This window comes from Anomaloglossus baeobatrachus, chromosome 1, assembly GCF_048569485.1.
Source record: "Anomaloglossus baeobatrachus isolate aAnoBae1 chromosome 1, aAnoBae1.hap1, whole genome shotgun sequence".
NCBI lineage: Eukaryota > Metazoa > Chordata > Amphibia > Anura > Aromobatidae > Anomaloglossus > Anomaloglossus baeobatrachus.
In genome coordinates this window covers 443,150,846-443,174,758 of record NC_134353.1, presented here as the reverse complement: position 1 = coordinate 443,174,758, position 23,913 = coordinate 443,150,846, and the positions used below count along the sequence as shown (strand labels likewise).

At 53.3% G+C, this 23,913-nt stretch overlaps 1 protein-coding gene across 1 annotated transcript in view; it reads right to left on the bottom strand.

The window, feature by feature from the left end:
• Positions 1-22,930, bottom strand: part of MED16 (mediator complex subunit 16) — a 111,026-nt gene extending 88,096 nt beyond the window's left edge. Inside the window, exon 1 of the mRNA XM_075352694.1 lies at positions 22,657-22,930. Coding sequence (XP_075208809.1) covers positions 22,657-22,792 — 136 coding nt within the window. The 5' untranslated portion in view covers positions 22,793-22,930. The remainder of the gene's footprint in view (positions 1-22,656) is intronic.
• Between the last annotated feature and the right edge of the window lie 983 nt (positions 22,931-23,913).

The following is a 23,913-nucleotide window of genomic DNA, read 5'->3' as shown; positions in this document are numbered from 1 at the left end:
AGCTCCACGCAGCAACTGAAGTGAGTCGCGCTGTCAGCGGTGACGTCACTCAGGTAGTGCCGGTGTGTGCGCAGTGATGATGGGGGCGGTAGTGCCTGCGTGTGTGCGGTGATGATGGGGGCGGTAGTGCCGGTCGATGCAGTGATGATGGTGGCGGTAGTGTCCAAGTGTGTGCGGTGATGATGGGGGCGGTAGTGCCGGTGTGTGCGGTTATGGTGGGGTCTCTCTCGGCATGAAAAAGGAAAAAAAAAAACGAATCCGTTTTTTGCTGGATCCGTCGCATCAGTTTTTACACAATCTGCGACGAATCAGTTGTATCAGGCACAAATGAGATTGTGCCTGACAGCAAAAAAACTGATGTGTGAAAGCAGCCTTAACGAGCAAAAAAAATGTTCAAAAATAGTGATCCAAAAGGTGTATAGGGAAAAAAAAAAAAAAAAAAAAAAAAAAGGTACCAATAGAAATGTCACTTTATCCTGCAATCAATGTGGCTCTCAAATTAAAATTGTGCGGCCCATACACCCAGCCAAGTTTGAGACCCCTGAACTAATGTATATGTCCAAGACCTCAAAGACCATAAAAGTGGCCCCTAAAGTTAAAGGTAGGGTGTCGTGTTTTTTTATTTTTGTATTAAAAATACTTGATTTCATAATCACTATTAATGCAAAATTAAACTCACTGTTTATTTAATTTTTATTAAATTCTAGTTTTACCGAAAGCACTGGGGTCTGCCACGCTGGATTTGCTATGTGTAATGACAGTTACTCACCTCCTTTATGGCAGCCCCTGTGCATTCACTCTGATTGTCGGAATCCGACCCCTAGGCTTATTACAGGAGAGCTCCCCTGGACGCGCCCCATGGGCTGTCCAGATCACAACAGAGGGAGGAGATCAGCGCCATCTTTCTGCAGCTCACAGCGGTCATGCTGTGTGCTGAACTATTCCCCGTCACCCGTTCAGCCTGTGTGAGTAGTGTACCGGCGCCCCTCCCCCCGTCATCAATGCTACCATCTCCAATTACAGCCCCACGCTCTCCCCCCATGGCCTGTCACCTGTCGGCCTGTGTGAGTAGTGCAAAACATTAAAACTTTACATTTTTTCAGTTATTGAATTTTTTTTTTGGGCACGATACCTTCCCTTTAATATCACATACTGTGGGTAGTTAACACAATTCTCATAATGAGAGCCATCAATATAAGCACCACGTCGGCCGAGGTAGGGCAGAGGAGGTGCCTGCACTACTCATATTGAATTTTGCACTTTACTCTTGTCCTCTTGTATATTATTATGATTATACTTTATTAAGACATATACAACACAGAAAGGTTAAAATGGTACACTACCATATCAATAGGTAGAGAATACAAATCCTACAGATTTGAGGATAAGGAGCCAAAGTGGCTCCCCACCTTGAGAAAGCTTACACCCCACGAAACGCGCGTCGGATGGAGACCCTGGGCGTTTTTTAGGGATTTCATTCAGACTTGGGACTGTGCTGGGGCCATCGGCACTTGGAGCACACTTGAATCCTCCACTGCACTAGCACTTTAGGTAAGAACATGAAGTAAATCTCCTGTGTGCTCCTACACTGATGGTTCCTTATCCTCAAATCTGTAGGATTTGTATTCTCTATTCCTGATTTTAGCCTTATCATCATCATGGTCTCTCCCAGTTTTTTGCTGGAGACTCCATGATGGACCTATGTGCTGTATCCCCATCCACAGCCCCTGTCTTATTAGACATTACCATTTACCTTCTGTCCTGAATTAACCCTTTGACAGCCACTATCTATATAGCTATTTGCTCTTATACATTGATATACCACAGTAGGCTATTATTCTATTACACTAGGATTGTGGTTTAGTGTTCCCTATTGATATGGTAGTGTACCATTTTAACCTGTGTTGTGTATGTCTTAATAAAGTATATTGAATTTTGCACTTTACTCTTGTCCTCTTGTATATTACCACAGTATGTGATAACTGATTGATCAGTGGTGGTCTAACTATGGGTGTCCTGCTCCCCATCCCAGTTAGTGGCAATGCTGAGTGCCACACTTGAATTTTCTCAGCATCCCTGTAGAGAATGAGCAGAGCAGCGGTCGGGCGTCCGACTCGTTATACTATTCTGCAGAGAATGAGCAGAGCAGCGGTCGGGCGTCCGACTCGTTATACTATTCTGCAAAGAATGAGCAGAGCAGCGGTCGGGCGTCCGACTCGTTATACTATTCTGTAGAGAATGAGCAGAGCAGCGGTCGGACGTCTGATTCGTTATACTATTCTGTAGAAAATGAGCAGAGCAGCGGTCGGGCGTCCGACTCGTTATACTATTCTGTAGAGAATGAGCAGAGCAGCGGTCGGACGTCTGATTCGTTATACTATTCTGTAAATAATGAGCAGTGCAGCGGTCGGGCGTCCGACTCATACTATTCTGTAGAGAATGAGCAGAGCAGCGGTCGGGCGTCCGACTCGTTATACTATTCTGTAGAGAATGAGCAGAGCAGCGGTCGGACGTCTGATTCGTTATACTATTCTGCAGAGAATGAGCAGAGCAGCGGTTGGGCGTCCGACTCGTTATACTATTCTGCAGAGAATGAGCAGAGCAGCGGTTGGGCGTCCGACTCGTTATACTATTCTGCAGAGAATGAGCAGAGCAGCGGTCGGGCGTCCGACTCGTTATACTATTCTGCAGAGAATGAGCAGAGCAGCGGTCGGGCGTCCGACTCGTTATACTATTCTGCAGAGAATGAGCAGAGCAGCGGTCGGGCGTCCGACTCGTTATACTATTCTGTAGAGAATGAGCAGAGCAGCGGTCGGGCGTTTGATCGTTATACTATTCTGTAGAGAATGAGCAGAGCAGCGGTCGGGCGTTTGATCGTTATACTATTCTGTAGAGAATGAGCAGAGCAGCGGTCGGGCGTTTGATTAGTTATACTATTCTGTAGAGAATGACCAGAGCAGCGGTCGGGCGTCTGATTCGTTATACTATTCTGCAGAGAATGAGCAGAGCAGCGGTCGGGCGTCTGATTCGTTATACTATTCTGCAGAGAATGAGCAGAGCAGCGGTCGGGCGTTCGACTCATACTATTCTGTAGAGAATGAGCAGAGCAGCGGTCGGGCGTCCGACTCATACTATTCTGTAGAGAATGAGCAGAGCAGCGGTCGGGCGTCCGACTCATACTATTCTGTAGAGAATGAGCAGAGCAGCGGTCGGGCGTCCGACTCATACTATTCTGTAGAGAATGAGCAGAGCAGCGGTCGGGCGTTTGATTCGTTATACTATTCTGTAGGGAATGAGCAGCGCAGCGGTCGGGCGTTTGATTCGTTATACTATTCTGTAGGGAATGAGCAGCGCAGCGGTCGGGCGTTTGATTCGTTATACTATTCTGTAGAGAATGAGCAGAGCAGCGGTCGGGCGTTTGATCGTTATACTATTCTGTAGAGAATGAGCAGAGCAGCGGTCGGGCGTTTGATCGTTATACTATTCTGTAGAGAATGAGCAGAGCAGCGGTCGGGCGTCCGACTCATACTATTCTGTAGAGAATGAGCAGAGCAGCGGTCGGGCGTCCGACTCATACTATTCTGCAGAGAATGAGCAGAGCAGCGGTCGGGCGTCCGACTCATACTATTCTGCAGAGAATGAGCAGAGCAGCGGTCGGGCGTTTGATCGTTATACTATTCTGCAGAGAATGAGCAGAGCAGCGGTCGGGCGTCCGACTCGTTATGCTATTCTGCAGAGAATGAGCAGAGCAGCGGTCGGGCATTTGATTCGTTATACTATTCTGTAGGGAATGAGCAGAGCAGCGGTCGGGCGTTTGATTCGTTATACTATTCTGTAGAGAATGAGCAGAGCAGCGGTCGGGCGTTTGATTCGTTATACTATTCTGTAGAGAATGAGCAGAGCAGCGGTCGGGCGTTTGATCGTTATACTATTCTGTAGAGAATGAGCAGAGAAGCGGTCGGGCGTTTGATCGTTATACTATTCTGTAGAGAATGAGCAGAGAAGCGGTCGGGCGTTTGATCGTTATACTATTCTGTAGAGAATGAGCAGAGCAGCGGTCGGGCGTTTGATCGTTATACTATTCTGTAGAGAATGAGCAGAGCAGCGGTCGGGCGTTTGATTAGTTATACTATTCTGCAGAGAATGACCAGAGCAGCGGTCGGGCGTCTGATTCGTTATACTATTCTGCAGAGAATGAGCAGAGCAGCGGTCGGCCGTTTGATTCGTTATACTATTCTGTAGAGAATGAGCAGAGCAGCGGTCGGGCGTTTGCTCATACTCTGCAGAATAGTATAACGATCAAACGCCCGACCGCTGCTCTGCTCATACTCTGCAGAATAGTATAACGATCAGAGCAGCGGTCGGGCGTCCGACTCGTTATACTATTCTGTAGAGAATGAGCAGAGCAGCGGTCGGGCGTTTGATCGTTATACTATTCTGTAGAGAATGAGCAGAGCAGCGGTCGGGCGTCCGACTCATACTATTCTGTAGAGAATGAGCAGAGCAGCGGTCGGGCGTCCGACTCATACTATTCTGTAGAGAATGAGCAGAGCAGCGGTCGGGCGTTTGATTCGTTATACTATTCTGTAGAGAATGAGCAGAGCAGCGGTCGGGCGTTTGATTCGTTATACTATTCTGTAGAGAATGAGCAGAGCAGCGGTCGGGCGTTTGATCGTTATACTATTCTGTAGAGAATGAGCAGAGCAGCGGTCGGGCGTTTGATTCGTTATACTATTCTGTAGAGAATGAGCAGAGCAGCGGTCGGGCGTTTGATTCGTTATACTATTCTGTAGAGAATGAGCAGAGCAGCGGTCGGGCGTTTGATCGTTATACTATTCTGTAGAGAATGAGCAGAGCAGCGGTCGGGCGTTTGATTCGTTATACTATTCTGTAGAGAATGAGCAGAGCAGCGGTCGGGCGTTTGATCGTTATACTATTCTGTAGAGCAGGGGTGGGCAATTAATTTTCCCATGGGGCCGCATGAGAAATTGGGATTGGTTTAGAGGGCCGGACTAATATAATTACGTCAGTTCTACCCAATATACTACATCACTACACCCCCTCCATATACTACACCTGTAATAAACTACACCACTACACCCCTATATATTACACCTGTATTATACTACACTCCCTCCATATACCTGTAATATACTACACCCCCATATACACCTGTATTATACTACACCACTATATAATACACCTGTCAGGTTTCCGGGTTTTCCAGTCCTCTTTTGAAAAAGCTTGCCCTCAGTTAACATGGAGTTTTGTGTTCTGTTGCCCTACTTCCTGTCCAGCTGCTTAAAAGGCCGCCTCTAAGCTTAGTCCAGTGCCTGAGTATACTGCTTGCTGTGTGCTCCTGCTTTGCTGCTGCTGCTACTTGATTACCTTTGGATCCTCCTGGAAATCTACCGACCGACTCTGGACCACACCCGGTTTCTTCAAACTGTGCCCGGACTCCGTCTGCCGTCTTTTGTCAGCACGTCTGCCCGGTTTCTTCCGGTTCATAACCATTCTGGACTTTCATTCCGTACGGACACTTCTGGACTTTACCGCTTGCCCCTTGTGTCCCGGCTGCACCGCATTTAGGCCTTCCGGGGTTGATTGCCGGACAGTCCCTGTATAGGGGTTCGCTCTGGTGGTCTCCCTGGGGGAGTCCGGTGCGTGGCCCCGGGAATCCCCTTCGCTCCGTTTCAGAAAGGTATTGTTTTGTGTTTGTTATACTGTGTATTTCCGTTGTGTATCTACCGTGGTTACATATCATAAAAACATCTTGTACCACAAACTCGTCTCTGGCTGTCATTGCCCTAACGCTATCGAAATCCTCAAACATACAATAGTATTACAACACCTCCGATATACTACATCATTACACCCCTATATACTACACCTGTAATATACTACATCACTACACCCCATATACTACACCTGTAATATACTACACCACTATATAGCACACCTGTAATATACTACATCACTACACCCCTATATACACCTGTAATATACAACATAACTACACCCCATATACTACACCTGTAATATACTACACCTCCATATAGCACACCTGTAATATACTACATCACTACACCCCTATATAGCACACCTGTAATATACTACACCTGTAATATACTACAACTCCATATAGTACACCTGTAATATACTACACCTCCATAGAGCACACCTGTAATATACTACACCTCCATATAGTACACCTGTAATATACTACACCTCCATATAGCACACCTGTAATATACTACATCACTACACCCCTATATAGCACACCTGTAATATACTACAACTCCATATAGTACACCTGTAATATACTACACCTCCATAGAGCACACCTGTAATATACTACACCTCCATATAGCACACCTGTAATATACTACACCTCCATAGAGCACACCTGTAATATACACCTCCATATAGCACACCTGTAATATACTACACCTCCATATAGTACACCTGTAATATACTACATCACTACACCCCATATACTACACCTGTAATATAGTACACCCCCATATAGCACACCTGTAATATACTACAACTCCATATAGTACACCTGTAATATACTACACCTCCATAGAGCACACCTGTAATATACTACATCACTATACCCCCATATACTATACCACAATATACATCTCCATATAGCACACCTGTAATATACTACACCCCCATATGTCACACACCCTGCTCCCCACATACAGCCTGCACCCCCATATCACACACACTACACCCCCATATGTCACACACCATGCCCACATATCTCACCCTGCCTGTACTCCAACTTACCCCTCTCAAACACTCTGCACCCCTTCACATCCTTCTGTCAGTCTGCAGCCCTCATATGCCACTCACCCTGCAGCTCCATCTTCCCTCATATGCCCCTCACCCTGCAGCCCCCCTCCCCCTCATGTCCCCTCTTTTCTCATTACCAGTCATCATGTGTCCACATCTCCTTCAGGATTCAGTATCTTTGCTTTCTGCCCGGCATCCCGTATCTCCTCCCACACAGTCACATGGGCGTGACATCATCGCAGGTCCTGCAAGCAGCAGGATGAATTACTCCGTCTGCTGTGCTGCTCCTTCTCCTGCCGGGCGGGAACTTTTGAAATGACACACGCAGCGCAGTACTGACAACGTCAGAGCGCGCGCGTGTGTCACTGACAATTAGTGCCGGCAGGGAACAGAGGAAAGACTCCTGCGTTCCGCTGCCTGCACTTACTGTGCGGACCTGCACAGGATCTCTCCCTGCTCGCACGCTGCAGCCCGGCTCCACTGCACCGGCTGAAGACGGGCGGGCCGGTCACAGAGAGCAGGCGGGCCGGATGTGGCCCGCGGGCCGCCCCTTGCCCAGGTCTGCTGTAGAGAATGAGCAGAGCAGCGGTCGGGCGTCTGATTCGTTACACTATCCTGCAGGGAATGAGCAGAGCAGCGGTCGGGCGTCAGATTCGTTACACTATCCTGCAGGGAATGAGCAGAGCAGCGGTCGGGCGTCAGATTCGTTACACTATCCTGCAGGGAATGAGCAGAGCAGCGGTCGGGCGTCAGATTCGTTACACTATCCTGCAGGGAATGAGCAGAGCAGCGGTCGGGCGTCAGATTCGTTACACTATCCTGCAGGGAATGAGCAGAGCAGCGGTCGGGCGTCAGATTCGTTACACTATCCTGCAGGGAATGAGCAGAGCAGCGGTCGGGCGTCAGATTCGTTACACTATCCTGCAGGGAATGAGCAGAGCAGCGGTCGGGCGTCAGATTCGTTACACTATCCTGCAGGGAATGAGCAGAGCAGCGGTCGGGCGTCAGATTCGTTACACTATCCTGCAGGGAATGAGCAGAGCAGCGGTCGGGCGTCAGATTCGTTACACTATCCTGCAGGGAATGAGCAGAGCAGCGGTCGGGCGTCAGATTCGTTACACTATCCTGCAGGGAATGAGCAGAGCAGCGGTCGGGCGTCAGATTCGTTACACTATCCTGCAGGGAATGAGCAGAGCAGCGGTCGGGCGTCAGATTCGTTACACTATCCTGCAGGGAATGAGCAGAGCAGCGGTCGGGCGTCAGATTCGTTACACTATCCTGCAGGGAATGAGCAGAGCAGCGGTCGGGCGTCAGATTCGTTACACTATCCTGCAGGGAATGAGCAGAGCAGCGGTCGGGCGTCAGATTCGTTACACTATCCTGCAGGGAATGAGCAGAGCAGCGGTCGGGGCGTCAGATTCGTTACACTATCCTGCAGGGAATGAGCAGAGCAGCGGTCGGGCGTCAGATTCGTTACACTATCCTGCAGGGAATGAGCAGAGCAGCGGTCGGGCGTCAGATTCGTTACACTATCCTGCAGGGAATGAGCAGAGCAGCGGTCGGGCGTCAGATTCGTTACACTATCCTGCAGGGAATGAGCAGAGCAGCGGTCGGGCGTCAGATTCGTTACACTATCCTGCAGGGAATGAGCAGAGCAGCGGTCGGGCGTCAGATTCGTTACACTATCCTGCAGGGAATGAGCAGAGCAGCGGTCGGGCGTCAGATTCGTTACACTATCCTGCAGGGAATGAGCAGAGCAGCGGTCGGGCGTCAGATTCGTTACACTATCCTGCAGGGAATGAGCAGAGCAGCGGTCGGGCGTCAGATTCGTTACACTATCCTGCAGGGAATGAGCAGAGCAGCGGTCGGGCGTCAGATTCGTTACACTATCCTGCAGGGAATGAGCAGAGCAGCGGTCGGGCGTCAGATTCGTTACACTATCCTGCAGGGAATGAGCAGAGCAGCGGTCGGGCGTCAGATTCGTTACACTATCCTGCAGGGAATGAGCAGAGCAGCGGTCGGGCGTCAGATTCGTTACACTATCCTGCAGGGAATGAGCAGAGCAGCGGTCGGGCGTCAGATTCGTTACACTATCCTGCAGGGAATGAGCAGAGCAGCGGTCGGGCGTCAGATTCGTTACACTATCCTGCAGGGAATGAGCAGAGCAGCGGTCGGGCGTCAGATTCGTTACACTATCCTGCAGGGAATGAGCAGAGCAGCGGTCGGGCGTCAGATTCGTTACACTATCCTGCAGGGAATGAGCAGAGCAGCGGTCGGGCGTCAGATTCGTTACACTATCCTGCAGGGAATGAGCAGAGCAGCGGTCGGGCGTCAGATTCGTTACACTATCCTGCAGGGAATGAGCAGAGCAGCGGTCGGGCGTCAGATTCGTTACACTATCCTGCAGGGAATGAGCAGAGCAGCGGTCGGGCGTCAGATTCGTTACACTATCCTGCAGGGAATGAGCAGAGCAGCGGTCGGGCGTCAGATTCGTTACACTATCCTGCAGGGAATGAGCAGAGCAGCGGTCGGGCGTCAGATTCGTTACACTATCCTGCAGGGAATGAGCAGAGCAGCGGTCGGGCGTCAGATTCGTTACACTATCCTGCAGGGAATGAGCAGAGCAGCGGTCGGGCGTCAGATTCGTTACACTATCCTGCAGGGAATGAGCAGAGCAGCGGTCGGGCGTCAGATTCGTTACACTATCCTGCAGGGAATGAGCAGAGCAGCGGTCGGGCGTCAGATTCGTTACACTATCCTGCAGGGAATGAGCAGAGCAGCGGTCGGGCGTCAGATTCGTTACACTATCCTGCAGGGAATGAGCAGAGCAGCGGTCGGGCGTCAGATTCGTTACACTATCCTGCAGGGAATGAGCAGAGCAGCGGTCGGGCGTCAGATTCGTTACACTATCCTGCAGGGAATGAGCAGAGCAGCGGTCGGGCGTCAGATTCGTTACACTATCCTGCAGGGAATGAGCAGAGCAGCGGTCGGGCGTCAGATTCGTTACACTATCCTGCAGGGAATGAGCAGAGCAGCGGTCGGGCGTCAGATTCGTTACACTATCCTGCAGGGAATGAGCAGAGCAGCGGTCGGGCGTCAGATTCGTTACACTATCCTGCAGGGAATGAGCAGAGCAGCGGTCGGGCGTCAGATTCGTTACACTATCCTGCAGGGAATGAGCAGAGCAGCGGTCGGGCGTCAGATTCGTTACACTATCCTGCAGGGAATGAGCAGAGCAGCGGTCGGGCGTCAGATTCGTTACACTATCCTGCAGGGAATGAGCAGAGCAGCGGTCGGGCGTCAGATTCGTTACACTATCCTGCAGGGAATGAGCAGAGCAGCGGTCGGGCGTCAGATTCGTTACACTATCCTGCAGGGAATGAGCAGAGCAGCGGTCGGGCGTCAGATTCGTTACACTATCCTGCAGGGAATGAGCAGAGCAGCGGTCGGGCGTCAGATTCGTTACACTATCCTGCAGGGAATGAGCAGAGCAGCGGTCGGGCGTCAGATTCGTTACACTATCCTGCAGGGAATGAGCAGAGCAGCGGTCGGGCGTCAGATTCGTTACACTATCCTGCAGGGAATGAGCAGAGCAGCGGTCGGGCGTCAGATTCGTTACACTATCCTGCAGGGAATGAGCAGAGCAGCGGTCGGGCGTCAGATTCGTTACACTATCCTGCAGGAATGAGCAGAGCAGCGGTCGGGCGTCAGATTCGTTACACTATCCTGCAGGGAATGAGCAGAGCAGCGGTCGGGCGTCAGATTCGTTACACTATCCTGCAGGGAATGAGCAGAGCAGCGGTCGGGCGTCAGATTCGTTACACTATCCTGCAGGGAATGAGCAGAGCAGCGGTCGGGCGTCAGATTCGTTACACTATCCTGCAGGGAATGAGCAGAGCAGCGGTCGGGCGTCAGATTCGTTACACTATCCTGCAGGGAATGAGCAGAGCAGCGGTCGGGCGTCAGATTCGTTACACTATCCTGCAGGGAATGAGCAGAGCAGCGGTCGGGCGTCAGATTCGTTACACTATCCTGCAGGGAATGAGCAGAGCAGCGGTCGGGCGTCAGATTCGTTACACTATCCTGCAGGGAATGAGCAGAGCAGCGGTCGGGCGTCAGATTCGTTACACTATCCTGCAGGGAATGAGCAGAGCAGCGGTCGGGCGTCAGATTCGTTACACTATCCTGCAGGGAATGAGCAGAGCAGCGGTCGGGCGTCAGATTCGTTACACTATCCTGCAGGGAATGAGCAGAGCAGCGGTCGGGCGTCAGATTCGTTACACTATCCTGCAGGGAATGAGCAGAGCAGCGGTCGGGCGTCAGATTCGTTACACTATCCTGCAGGGAATGAGCAGAGCAGCGGTCGGGCGTCAGATTCGTTACACTATCCTGCAGGGAATGAGCAGAGCAGCGGTCGGGCGTCAGATTCGTTACACTATCCTGCAGGGAATGAGCAGAGCAGCGGTCGGGGCGTCAGATTCGTTACACTATCCTGCAGGGAATGAGCAGAGCAGCGGTCGGGCGTCAGATTCGTTACACTATCCTGCAGGGAATGAGCAGAGCAGCGGTCGGGCGTCAGATTCGTTACACTATCCTGCAGGGAATGAGCAGAGCAGCGGTCGGGCGTCAGATTCGTTACACTATCCTGCAGGGAATGAGCAGAGCAGCGGTCGGGCGTCAGATTCGTTACACTATCCTGCAGGGAATGAGCAGAGCAGCGGTCGGGCGTCAGATTCGTTACACTATCCTGCAGGGAATGAGCAGAGCAGCGGTCGGGCGTCAGATTCGTTACACTATCCTGCAGGGAATGAGCAGAGCAGCGGTCGGGCGTCAGATTCGTTACACTATCCTGCAGGGAATGAGCAGAGCAGCGGTCGGGCGTCAGATTCGTTACACTATCCTGCAGGGAATGAGCAGAGCAGCGGTCGGGCGTCAGATTCGTTACACTATCCTGCAGGGAATGAGCAGAGCAGCGGTCGGGCGTCAGATTCGTTACACTATCCTGCAGGGAATGAGCAGAGCAGCGGTCGGGCGTCAGATTCGTTACACTATCCTGCAGGGAATGAGCAGAGCAGCGGTCGGGCGTCAGATTCGTTACACTATCCTGCAGGGAATGAGCAGAGCAGCGGTCGGGCGTCAGATTCGTTACACTATCCTGCAGGGAATGAGCAGAGCAGCGGTCGGGGCGTCAGATTCGTTACACTATCCTGCAGGGAATGAGCAGAGCAGCGGTCGGGCGTCAGATTCGTTACACTATCCTGCAGGGAATGAGCAGAGCAGCGGTCGGGCGTCAGATTCGTTACACTATCCTGCAGGGAATGAGCAGAGCAGCGGTCGGGCGTCAGATTCGTTACACTATCCTGCAGGGAATGAGCAGAGCAGCGGTCGGGCGTCAGATTCGTTACACTATCCTGCAGGGAATGAGCAGAGCAGCGGTCGGGCGTCAGATTCGTTACACTATCCTGCAGGGAATGAGCAGAGCAGCGGTCGGGCGTCAGATTCGTTACACTATCCTGCAGGGAATGAGCAGAGCAGCGGTCGGGCGTCAGATTCGTTACACTATCCTGCAGGGAATGAGCAGAGCAGCGGTCGGGCGTCAGATTCGTTACACTATCCTGCAGGGAATGAGCAGAGCAGCGGTCGGGCGTCAGATTCGTTACACTATCCTGCAGGGAATGAGCAGAGCAGCGGTCGGGCGTCAGATTCGTTACACTATCCTGCAGGGAATGAGCAGAGCAGCGGTCGGGCGTCAGATTCGTTACACTATCCTGCAGGGAATGAGCAGAGCAGCGGTCGGGCGTCAGATTCGTTACACTATCCTGCAGGGAATGAGCAGAGCAGCGGTCGGGCGTCAGATTCGTTACACTATCCTGCAGGGAATGAGCAGAGCAGCGGTCGGGCGTCAGATTCGTTACACTATCCTGCAGGGAATGAGCAGAGCAGCGGTCGGGCGTCAGATTCGTTACACTATCCTGCGGGGAATGAGCAGAGCAGCGGTCGGGCGTCAGATTCGTTACACTATCCTGCAGGGGAATGAGCAGAGCAGCGGTCGGGCGTCAGATTCGTTACACTATCCTGCAGGGGAATGAGCAGAGCAGCGGTCGGGCGTCAGATTCGTTACACTATCCTGCAGGGGAATGAGCAGAGCAGCGGTCGGGCGTCAGATTCGTTACACTATCCTGCAGGGGAATGAGCAGAGCAGCGGTCGGGCGTCAGATTCGTTACACTATCCTGCAGGGAATGAGCAGAGCAGCGGTCGGGCGTCAGATTCGTTACACTATCCTGCGGGAATGAGCAGAGCAGCGGTCGGGCGTCAGATTCGTTACACTATCCTGCGGGGAATGAGCAGAGCAGCGGTCGGGCGTCAGATTCGTTACACTATCCTGCGGGGAATGAGCAGAGCAGCGGTCGGGCGTCAGATTCGTTACACTATCCTGCGGGGAATGAGCAGAGCAGCGGTCGGGCGTCAGATTCGTTACACTATCCTGCGGGGAATGAGCAGAGCAGCGGTCGGGCGTCAGATTCGTTACACTATCCTGCGGGGAATGAGCAGAGCAGCGGTCGGGCGTCAGATTCGTTACACTATCCTGCGGGAATGAGCAGAGCAGCGGTCGGGCGTCAGATTCGTTACACTATCCTGCGGGGAATGAGCAGAGCAGCGGTCGGGCGTCAGATTCGTTACACTATCCTGCGGGGAATGAGCAGAGCAGCGGTCGGGCGTCAGATTCGTTACACTATCCTGCGGGGAATGAGCAGAGCAGCGGTCGGGCGTCAGATTCGTTACACTATCCTGCGGGGAATGAGCAGAGCAGCGGTCGGGCGTCAGATTCGTTACACTATCCTGCGGGGAATGAGCAGAGCAGCGGTCGGGCGTCAGATTCGTTACACTATCCTGCGGGGAATGAGCAGAGCAGCGGTCGGGCGTCAGATTCGTTACACTATCCTGCGGGGAATGAGCAGAGCAGCGGTCGGGCGTCAGATTCGTTACACTATCCTGCGGGGAATGAGCAGAGCAGCGGTCGGGCGTCAGATTCGTTACACTATCCTGCGGGGAATGAGCAGAGCAGCGGTCGGGCGTCAGATTCGTTACACTATCCTGCGGGGAATGAGCAGAGCAGCGGTCGGGCGTCAGATTCGTTACACTATCCTGCGGGGAATGAGCAGAGCAGCGGTCGGGCGTCAGATTCGTTACACTATCCTGCGGGGAATGAGCAGAGCAGCGGTCGGGCGTCAGATTCGTTACACTATCCTGCGGGGAATGAGCAGAGCAGCGGTCGGGCGTCAGATTCGTTACACTATCCTGCGGGGAATGAGCAGAGCAGCGGTCGGGCGTCAGATTCGTTACACTATCCTGCGGGGAATGAGCAGAGCAGCGGTCGGGCGTCAGATTCGTTACACTATCCTGCGGGGAATGAGCAGAGCAGCGGTCGGGCGTCAGATTCGTTACACTATCCTGCGGGGAATGAGCAGAGCAGCGGTCGGGGCGTCAGATTCGTTACACTATCCTGCGGGGAATGAGCAGAGCAGCGGTCGGGCGTCAGATTCGTTACACTATCCTGCGGGGAATGAGCAGAGCAGCGGTCGGGCGTCAGATTCGTTACACTATCCTGCGGGGAATGAGCAGAGCAGCGGTCGGGCGTCAGATTCGTTACACTATCCTGCGGGGAATGAGCAGAGCAGCGGTCGGGCGTCAGATTCGTTACACTATCCTGCGGGGAATGAGCAGAGCAGCGGTCGGGCGTCAGATTCGTTACACTATCCTGCGGGGAATGAGCAGAGCAGCGGTCGGGCGTCAGATTCGTTACACTATCCTGCGGGGAATGAGCAGAGCAGCGGTCGGGCGTCAGATTCGTTACACTATCCTGCGGGGAATGAGCAGAGCAGCGGTCGGGCGTCAGATTCGTTACACTATCCTGCGGGGAATGAGCAGAGCAGCGGTCGGGCGTCAGATTCGTTACACTATCCTGCGGGGAATGAGCAGAGCAGCGGTCGGGCGTCAGATTCGTTACACTATCCTGCGGGGAATGAGCAGAGCAGCGGTCGGGCGTCAGATTCGTTACACTATCCTGCGGGGAATGAGCAGAGCAGCGGTCGGGCGTCAGATTCGTTACACTATCCTGCGGGGAATGAGCAGAGCAGCGGTCGGGCGTCAGATTCGTTACACTATCCTGCGGGGAATGAGCAGAGCAGCGGTCGGGCGTCAGATTCGTTACACTATCCTGCGGGGAATGAGCAGAGCAGCGGTCGGGCGTCAGATTCGTTACACTATCCTGCGGGAATGAGCAGAGCAGCGGTCGGGCGTCAGATTCGTTACACTATCCTGCGGGGAATGAGCAGAGCAGCGGTCGGGCGTCAGATTCGTTACACTATCCTGCGGGGAATGAGCAGAGCAGCGGTCGGGCGTCAGATTCGTTACACTATCCTGCGGGGAATGAGCAGAGCAGCGGTCGGGCGTCAGATTCGTTACACTATCCTGCGGGGAATGAGCAGAGCAGCGGTCGGGCGTCAGATTCGTTACACTATCCTGCGGGGAATGAGCAGAGCAGCGGTCGGGCGTCAGATTCGTTACACTATCCTGCGGGGAATGAGCAGAGCAGCGGTCGGGCGTCAGATTCGTTACACTATCCTGCGGGGAATGAGCAGAGCAGCGGTCGGGCGTCAGATTCGTTACACTATCCTGCGGGGAATGAGCAGAGCAGCGGTCGGGCGTCAGATTCGTTACACTATCCTGCGGGGAATGAGCAGAGCAGCGGTCGGGCGTCAGATTCGTTACACTATCCTGCGGGGAATGAGCAGAGCAGCGGTCGGGCGTCAGATTCGTTACACTATCCTGCAGGGAATGAGCAGAGCAGCGGTCGGGCGTCTGATTCGTTACACTATCCTGCAGGGAATGAGCAGAGCAGCGGTCGGGCGTCTGATTCGTTACACTATCCTGCGGGAATGAGCAGAGCAGCGGTCGGGCGTCTGATTCGTTACACTATCCTGCAGGGAATGAGCAGAGCAGCGGTCGGGCGTCTGATTCGTTACACTATCCTGCAGGGAATGAGCAGAGCAGCGGTCGGGCGTCTGATTCGTTACACTATCCTGCAGGGAATGAGCAGAGCAGCGGTCGGGCGTCTGATTCGTTACACTATCCTGCAGGGAATGAGCAGAGCAGCGGTCGGGCGTCTGATTCGTTACACTATCCTGCAGGGAATGAGCAGAGCAGCGGTCGGGCGTCTGATTCGTTACACTATCCTGCAGGGAATGAGCAGAGCAGCGGTCGGGCGTCTGATTCGTTACACTATCCTGCAGGGAATGAGCAGAGCAGCGGTCGGGCGTCTGATTCGTTACACTATCCTGCAGGGAATGAGCAGAGCAGCGGTCGGGCGTCTGATTCGTTACACTATCCTGCAGGGAATGAGCAGAGCAGCGGTCGGGCGTCTGATTCGTTACACTATCCTGCAGGGAATGAGCAGAGCAGCGGTCGGGCGTCTGATTCGTTACACTATCCTGCAGGGAATGAGCAGAGCAGCGGTCGGGCGTCTGATTCGTTACACTATCCTGCAGGGAATGAGCAGAGCAGCGGTCGGGCGTCTGATTCGTTACACTATCCTGCAGGGAATGAGCAGAGCAGCGGTCGGGCGTCTGATTCGTTACACTATCCTGCAGGGAATGAGCAGAGCAGCGGTCGGGCGTCTGATTCGTTACACTATCCTGCAGGAATGAGCAGAGCAGCGGTCGGGCGTCTGATTCGTTACACTATCCTGCAGGGAATGAGCAGAGCAGCGGTCGGGCGTCTGATTCGTTACACTATCCTGCAGGGAATGAGCAGAGCAGCGGTCGGGCGTCTGATTCGTTACACTATCCTGCAGGGAATGAGCAGAGCAGCGGTCGGGCGTCTGATTCGTTACACTATCCTGCAGGGAATGAGCAGAGCAGCGGTCGGGCGTCTGATTCGTTACACTATCCTGCAGGGAATGAGCAGAGCAGCGGTCGGGCGTCTGATTCGTTACACTATCCTGCAGGGAATGAGCAGAGCAGCGGTCGGGCGTCTGATTCGTTACACTATCCTGCAGGGAATGAGCAGAGCAGCGGTCGGGCGTCTGATTCGTTACACTATCCTGCAGGGAATGAGCAGAGCAGCGGTCGGGCGTCTGATTCGTTACACTATCCTGCAGGGAATGAGCAGAGCAGCGGTCGGGCGTCTGATTCGTTACACTATCCTGCAGGGAATGAGCAGAGCAGCGGTCGGGCGTCTGATTCGTTACACTATCCTGCAGGGAATGAGCAGAGCAGCGGTCGGGCGTCTGATTCGTTACACTATCCTGCAGGGAATGAGCAGAGCAGCGGTCGGGCGTCTGATTCGTTACACTATCCTGCAGGGAATGAGCAGAGCAGCGGTCGGGCGTCTGATTCGTTACACTATCCTGCAGGGAATGAGCAGAGCAGCGGTCGGGCGTCTGATTCGTTACACTATCCTGCAGGGAATGAGCAGAGCAGCGGTCGGGCGTCTGATTCGTTACACTATCCTGCAGGGAATGAGCAGAGCAGCGGTCGGGCGTCTGATTCGTTACACTATCCTGCAGGGAATGAGCAGAGCAGCGGTCGGGCGTCTGATTCGTTACACTATCCTGCAGGGAATGAGCAGAGCAGCGGTCGGGCGTCTGATTCGTTACACTATCCTGCAGGGAATGAGCAGAGCAGCGGTCGGGCGTCTGATTCGTTACACTATCCTGCAGGGAATGAGCAGAGCAGCGGTCGGGCGTCTGATTCGTTACACTATCCTGCAGGGAATGAGCAGAGCAGCGGTCGGGCGTCTGATTCGTTACACTATCCTGCAGGGAATGAGCAGAGCAGCGGTCGGGCGTCTGATTCGTTACACTATCCTGCAGGGAATGAGCAGAGCAGCGGTCGGGCGTCTGATTCGTTACACTATCCTGCAGGGAATGAGCAGAGCAGCGGTCGGGCGTCTGATTCGTTACACTATCCTGCAGGGAATGAGCAGAGCAGCGGTCGGGCGTCTGATTCGTTACACTATCCTGCAGGGAATGAGCAGAGCAGCGGTCGGGCGTCTGATTCGTTACACTATCCTGCAGGGAATGAGCAGAGCAGCGGTCGGGCGTCTGATTCGTTACACTATCCTGCAGGGAATGAGCAGAGCAGCGGTCGGGCGTCTGATTCGTTACACTATCCTGCAGGGAATGAGCAGAGCAGCGGTCGGGCGTCTGATTCGTTACACTATCCTGCAGGGAATGAGCAGAGCAGCGGTCGGGCGTCTGATTCGTTACACTATCCTGCAGGGAATGAGCAGAGCAGCGGTCGGGCGTCTGATTCGTTACACTATCCTGCAGGGAATGAGCAGAGCAGCGGTCGGGCGTCTGATTCGTTACACTATCCTGCAGGGAATGAGCAGAGCAGCGGTCGGGCGTCTGATTCGTTACACTATCCTGCAGGGAATGAGCAGAGCAGCGGTCGGGCGTCTGATTCGTTACACTATCCTGCAGGGAATGAGCAGAGCAGCGGTCGGGCGTCTGATTCGTTACACTATCCTGCAGGGAATGAGCAGAGCAGCGGTCGGGCGTCTGATTCGTTACACTATCCTGCAGGGAATGAGCAGAGCAGCGGTCGGGCGTCTGATTCGTTACACTATCCTGCAGGGAATGAGCAGAGCAGCGGTCGGGCGTCTGATTCGTTACACTATCCTGTAGGGAATGACCAGAGCAGCGGTCGGGCGTCTGATTCGTTACACTATCCTGTAGGGAATGACCAGAGCAGCGGTCGGGCGTCTGATTCGTTACACTATCCTGTAGGGAATGACCAGAGCAGCGGTCGGGCGTCTGATTCGTTACACTATTCTGTAGGGAATGACCAGAGCAGCGGTCGAGGCGTCTGATTCGTTACACTATTCTGTAGGGAATGACCAGAGCAGCGGTCGGGCGTCTGATTCGTTACACTATTCTGTAGGGAATGACCAGAGCAGCGGTCGGGCGTCTGATTCGTTATACTATTCTGTAGGGAATGACCAGAGCAGCGGTCGGGCGTCTGATTCGTTATACTATTCTGTAGGGAATGACCAGAGCAGCGGTCGGGCGTCTGATTCGTTATACTATTCTGTAGGGAATGACCAGAGCAGCGGTCGGGCGTCTGATTCGTTATACTATTCTGTAGAGAATGACCAGAGCAGCGGTCGGGCGTCTGATTCGTTATACTATTCTGTAGAGAATGACCAGCGCAGCGGTCGGGCGTCTGATTCGTTATACTATTCTGTAGAGAATGACCAGAGCAGCGGTCGGGCGTCTGATTCGTTATACTATTCTGTAGGGAATGACCAGAGCAGCGGTCGGGCGTCTGATTCGTTATACTATTCTGTAGAGAATGACCAGAGCAGCGGTCGGGCGTCTGATTCGTTATACTATTCTGTAGGGAATGACCAGAGCAGCGGTCGGGCGTCTGATTCGTTATACTATTCTGTAGGGAATGACCAGAGCAGCGGTCGGGCGTCTGATTCGTTATACTATTCTGTAGAGAATGACCAGAGCAGCGGTCGGGCGTCTGATTCGTTATACTATTCTGTAGAGAATGACCAGAGCAGCGGTCGGGCGTCTGATTCGTTATACTATTCTGTAGAGAATGACCAGAGCAGCGGTCGGGCGTCTGATTCGTTATACTATTCTGTAGAGAATGACCAGAGCAGCGGTCGGGCGTCTGATTCGTTATACTATTCTGTAGAGAATGACCAGAGCAGCGGTCGGGCGTCTGATTCGTTATACTATTCTGTAGAGCAGGGGTGGGGAACCTTTTTACTGCCGGGGGCCATTTGGAATTTCCTACTAACCTTTGGGGGCCGCACAACATTATCAACTTGAAAAATTTGGTCAAACGATTAATTAACTCACCCCTATTGTGGTGGCCGGAGCTGCTTCTGTTTGGTGTGACTGTGTGTTCGGTGATATTGATCATCTTGTTTCTCACAGCTGCTTTTCCAGGTTTGTCTCGGTCTGGAGATGCTGGGGGCATATAGATCACAGGAGGGGCTGGGGTGCATAAATTACAGGAGACACTGGGAGTACACATCACAGGAGGGGGCTGGGGCATATACATCAGTAGGGGGGCATGGACAGCCTTGGCGGTGGCACAGACAGCACTAGGTGGCGGCACGGACTGCACTAGGTGGCAGCACGGACTGCACTAGGTGGCAGCACGGACTGCACTAGGTGGCAGCACGGACTGCACTAGGTGGCAGCACGGACTGCACTAGGTGGCAGCACGGACTGCACTAGGTGGCAGCACGGACTGCACTAGGTGGCTGCACGGACTGCACTAGGTGGCTGCACGGACTGCACTAGGTGGCTGCACGGACTGCACTAGGTGGCTGCACGGACTGCACTAGGTGGCTGCACGGACTGCACTAGGTGGCTGCACGGACTGCACTAGGTGGCTGCACGGACTGCACTAGGTGGCTGCACGGACTGCACTAGGTGGCTGCACGGACTGCACTAGGTGGCTGCACGGACTGCACTAGGTGGCTGCACGGACTGCACTAGGTGGCTGCACGGACTGCACTAGGTGGCAGCACTAGGGAGACACAGAGAAGTCTGGGGGAACATAGACATCAACAGGAGGGCACAGACTGGGGGCATAGAAAGCAGTGGGAGGGTACAGACAGCAGTAGCAAGTTCAGAGCACTGGGGGGTACATAGTACTGAGGGGTGGCACACAGCACTGGGGAGCACGGACAGCATAAGGGGGCACAGACAGCACTGACCGTGGCATGGACAGCACTGGTGGCAGCATGGACCGCATTAGGTGGTGCGGACAGCACTGGGGGGGGCATAGACATCACCCAAGGGGTACAGACATTACTAGGGGAGCACACACAGTACTAAGGGGTAAACACTGTACTAGAGGTGTACTCAACATTAGGGGGTACACACAGCATTAGGGGGGGGTACACAGCACTGGGGGGTACACACAGCATTAGAGGGATACACAGCATTAGGGGGATACACAGCATTAGGGGGTACACACAGCACAAGGGAGTACACAGCACTTAGCGGGAGGTGGGGGGGGGTAGCGATGGGTTGCGTACTCACAGTGAGGGGGAGGAGGAGTCACGCAGACAGCAGGTCCGGGAGGCTGGTAAATCTGCTGCAGCTCTTCTGTGACATATCGCAGCGTGCTGCTTACCCCGCCCACCAGAGCAGAGAGCACACTAGCACAGGCCGGGGTTAAGCCTAGAATGTATGGGCTGCAGTCAGGTCCTGGAAGTCAGGATCTGGATAGAGCCCGTACATTCTAGCATCTACCCTCAAGGCATCAGGCAGTGAGATTTAAAGGGCCGGCAGCCGGGAAAAGCGCGGCTGCTGCCAGAGCACAGCGGTCCCTGGGAATGTGCCTGGGGGCCGCATAAAAAGTCGTGACGGGCCGTATACGGCCCGCGGGCCGGAGGTTCCCCACCCCTGCTGTAGAGAATGACCAGAGCAGCGGTCGGGCGTCTGATTCGTTATACTATTCTGTAGAGAATGACCAGAGCAGCGGTCGGGCGTCTGATTCGTTATACTATTCTGTAGAGAATGACCAGAGCAGCGGTCGGGCGTCTGATTCGTTATACTATTCTGTAGAGAATGACCAGAGCAGCGGTCGGGCGTCTGATTCGTTATACTATTCTGTAGAGAATGACCAGAGCAGCGGTCGGGCGTCTGATTCGTTATACTATTCTGTAGAGAATGACCAGAGCAGCGGTCGGGCGTCTGATTCGTTATACTATTCTGTAGAGAATGACCAGAGCAGCGGTCGGGCGTCTGATTCGTTATACTATTCTGTAGAGAATGACCAGAGCAGCGGTCGGGCGTCTGATTCGTTATACTATTCTGCAGGGAATGACCAGAGCAGCGGTCGGGCGTCTGATTCGTTATACTATTCTGCAGGGAATGAGCAGAGCAGCGGTCGGGCGTCTGATTCGTTATACTATTCTGTAGAGAATGACCAGAGCAGCGGTCGGGCGTCTGATTCGTTATACTATTCTGTAGAGAATGAGCAGAGCAGCGGTCGGGCGTCTGATTCGTTATACTATTCTGTAGAGAATGAGCAGAGCAGCGGTCGGGCGTCTGATTCGTTATACTATTCTGTAGAGAATGAGCAGAGCAGCGGTCGGGCGTCTGATTCGTTATACTATTCTGTAGAGAATGACCAGAGCAGCGGTCGGGCGTCTGATTCGTTATACTATTCCGTAGAGAATGAGCAGAGCAGCGGTCGGGCGTTTGATCGTTATACTATTCTGTAGAGAATGAGCAGAGCAGCGGTCGGGCGTTTGATCGTTATACTATTCTGTAGAGAATGACCAGAGCAGCGGTCGGGCGTCTGATTCGTTATACTATTCTGTAGAGAATGAGCAGAGCAGCGGTCGGGCGTCTGATTCGTTATACTATTCTGTAGAGAATGAGCAGAGCAGCGGTCGGGCGTCTGATTCGTTATACTATTCTGTAGAGAATGAGCAGAGCAGCGGTCGGGCGTCTGATTCGTTATACTATTCTGTAGAGAATGAGCAGAGCAGCGGTCGGGCGTCTGATTCGTTATACTATTCTGTACAAAGTTACCATTGTGAATAAAGTCCCTGATATGTCGATGCAGATCCCAGTGGTCAGACCCCACAGGTCAGTAAGAAGAAATAATAAACAGGCTTTACTGCACAGCCAATGCTATTAAGGCTTGGGTTACGTAGCGGCGATGTACACAGTCCCACGACTCCCCACACCTAACAATCTGCGGGCACAGTTTGCTGCCTATTTATCACCTCTTCGCTGGGCATCGCTGACATGCGCTCACACACCGAGCCGCCTCAGCACAGGGGCGCGGGCACAGCCGGCTTACCTTTCTCCTCTTCATTGCGTTGGTCTGTGGTGAAGGCAATCAGATTGCGACAAGACCAGGCACACACCAGCGGGATGGAGGGGCAGTGGCTGGTCCGGGGCTTTCTGTCCCACTCACAGATGTAGGCTACGTCCATGGTGGAAGTCTGCGAGACCACGGACACTCAGGGAAACACCAGTGTCGGGTAATTATAGGAGACCGGGAGCTACCTGCCGGAGACAGCACTGCCTCACACACCAGTGGAACGCACGGGCCATTAGCTATGACACAAGAAGCGTGTGGTAACGTCTAAATCCCAGTGGAAAGACGTCATGCCCATGTGACAGAAGGGGGCGTGGCCTCCGCCAGCATTGCTGGTACCAGGAAAATACATTATTCTTTTAAGTCCATCTGGGCATGGAGTTGATTAAAATAGAAGCGGGAGTCTGGGGTAAGACCCCCAAATTGGGGGTGCAGGGGGTGCGAAGCCCCCCCCCTTGTATGAGTATGGTGGACGGGCGGAAACATCACCACGCCCACCAATGAAGCCCATCACGCCCACAGGTCCTTCTACTCAATGGGATTTAGCCACAACCAAAAGCGTGTGGCTGAGTGGTGTCGCTTACCAATGACCTCATCACACAGATTTGCATTTCTCCCACTCCCGTGATGCATTGCGAAGAACAGACAGTTATATCCAAACTTAAAGAAACCTGTCAGGTAATGTATGTGGTCTAACCTAGTAGCAGGGTGATGTCTGGTCTAGTAACCCCTTCCTACCCATCCCTGTGTTGTAATATTGTGTAATGTGAATGTATAAAAATGTGTTTTATTACTTATGTGTTCCCTATGCAAATGAGCAGGGGCTCTAGTCCCATGAGCGTCGCTTCGCCCCCTGTGGGCGTGATACCATGGATTTACATGAACGACGTCCCATCGCTCCTTGGGATCCCACGCATGCGCATTTGCCATTCCCGCAGCCGTTATCTGGGTGCCTTCTTCTCGGCTTTAGACATGCGCTCCGCATGACTGGAACCGCAGGAGTCTTCTGATCATGCGCAGTGCACGTCTGAAGCTGAAAAGCAAACACCCGGATAACAAGGCTGCAGGAATGGCAAGTGCGCACATGCGGGATCTAAAGGAGCGATGGGACGTCACGTCGCTCATGTAAATCCATGGTATCACCCCCACAGGGCGATGCGACGCTCAGGGCTAGAATCCCTGCTCATTTACATAGGGAACACGTAAGTAATAAAAACATATTTTTATACATGCACA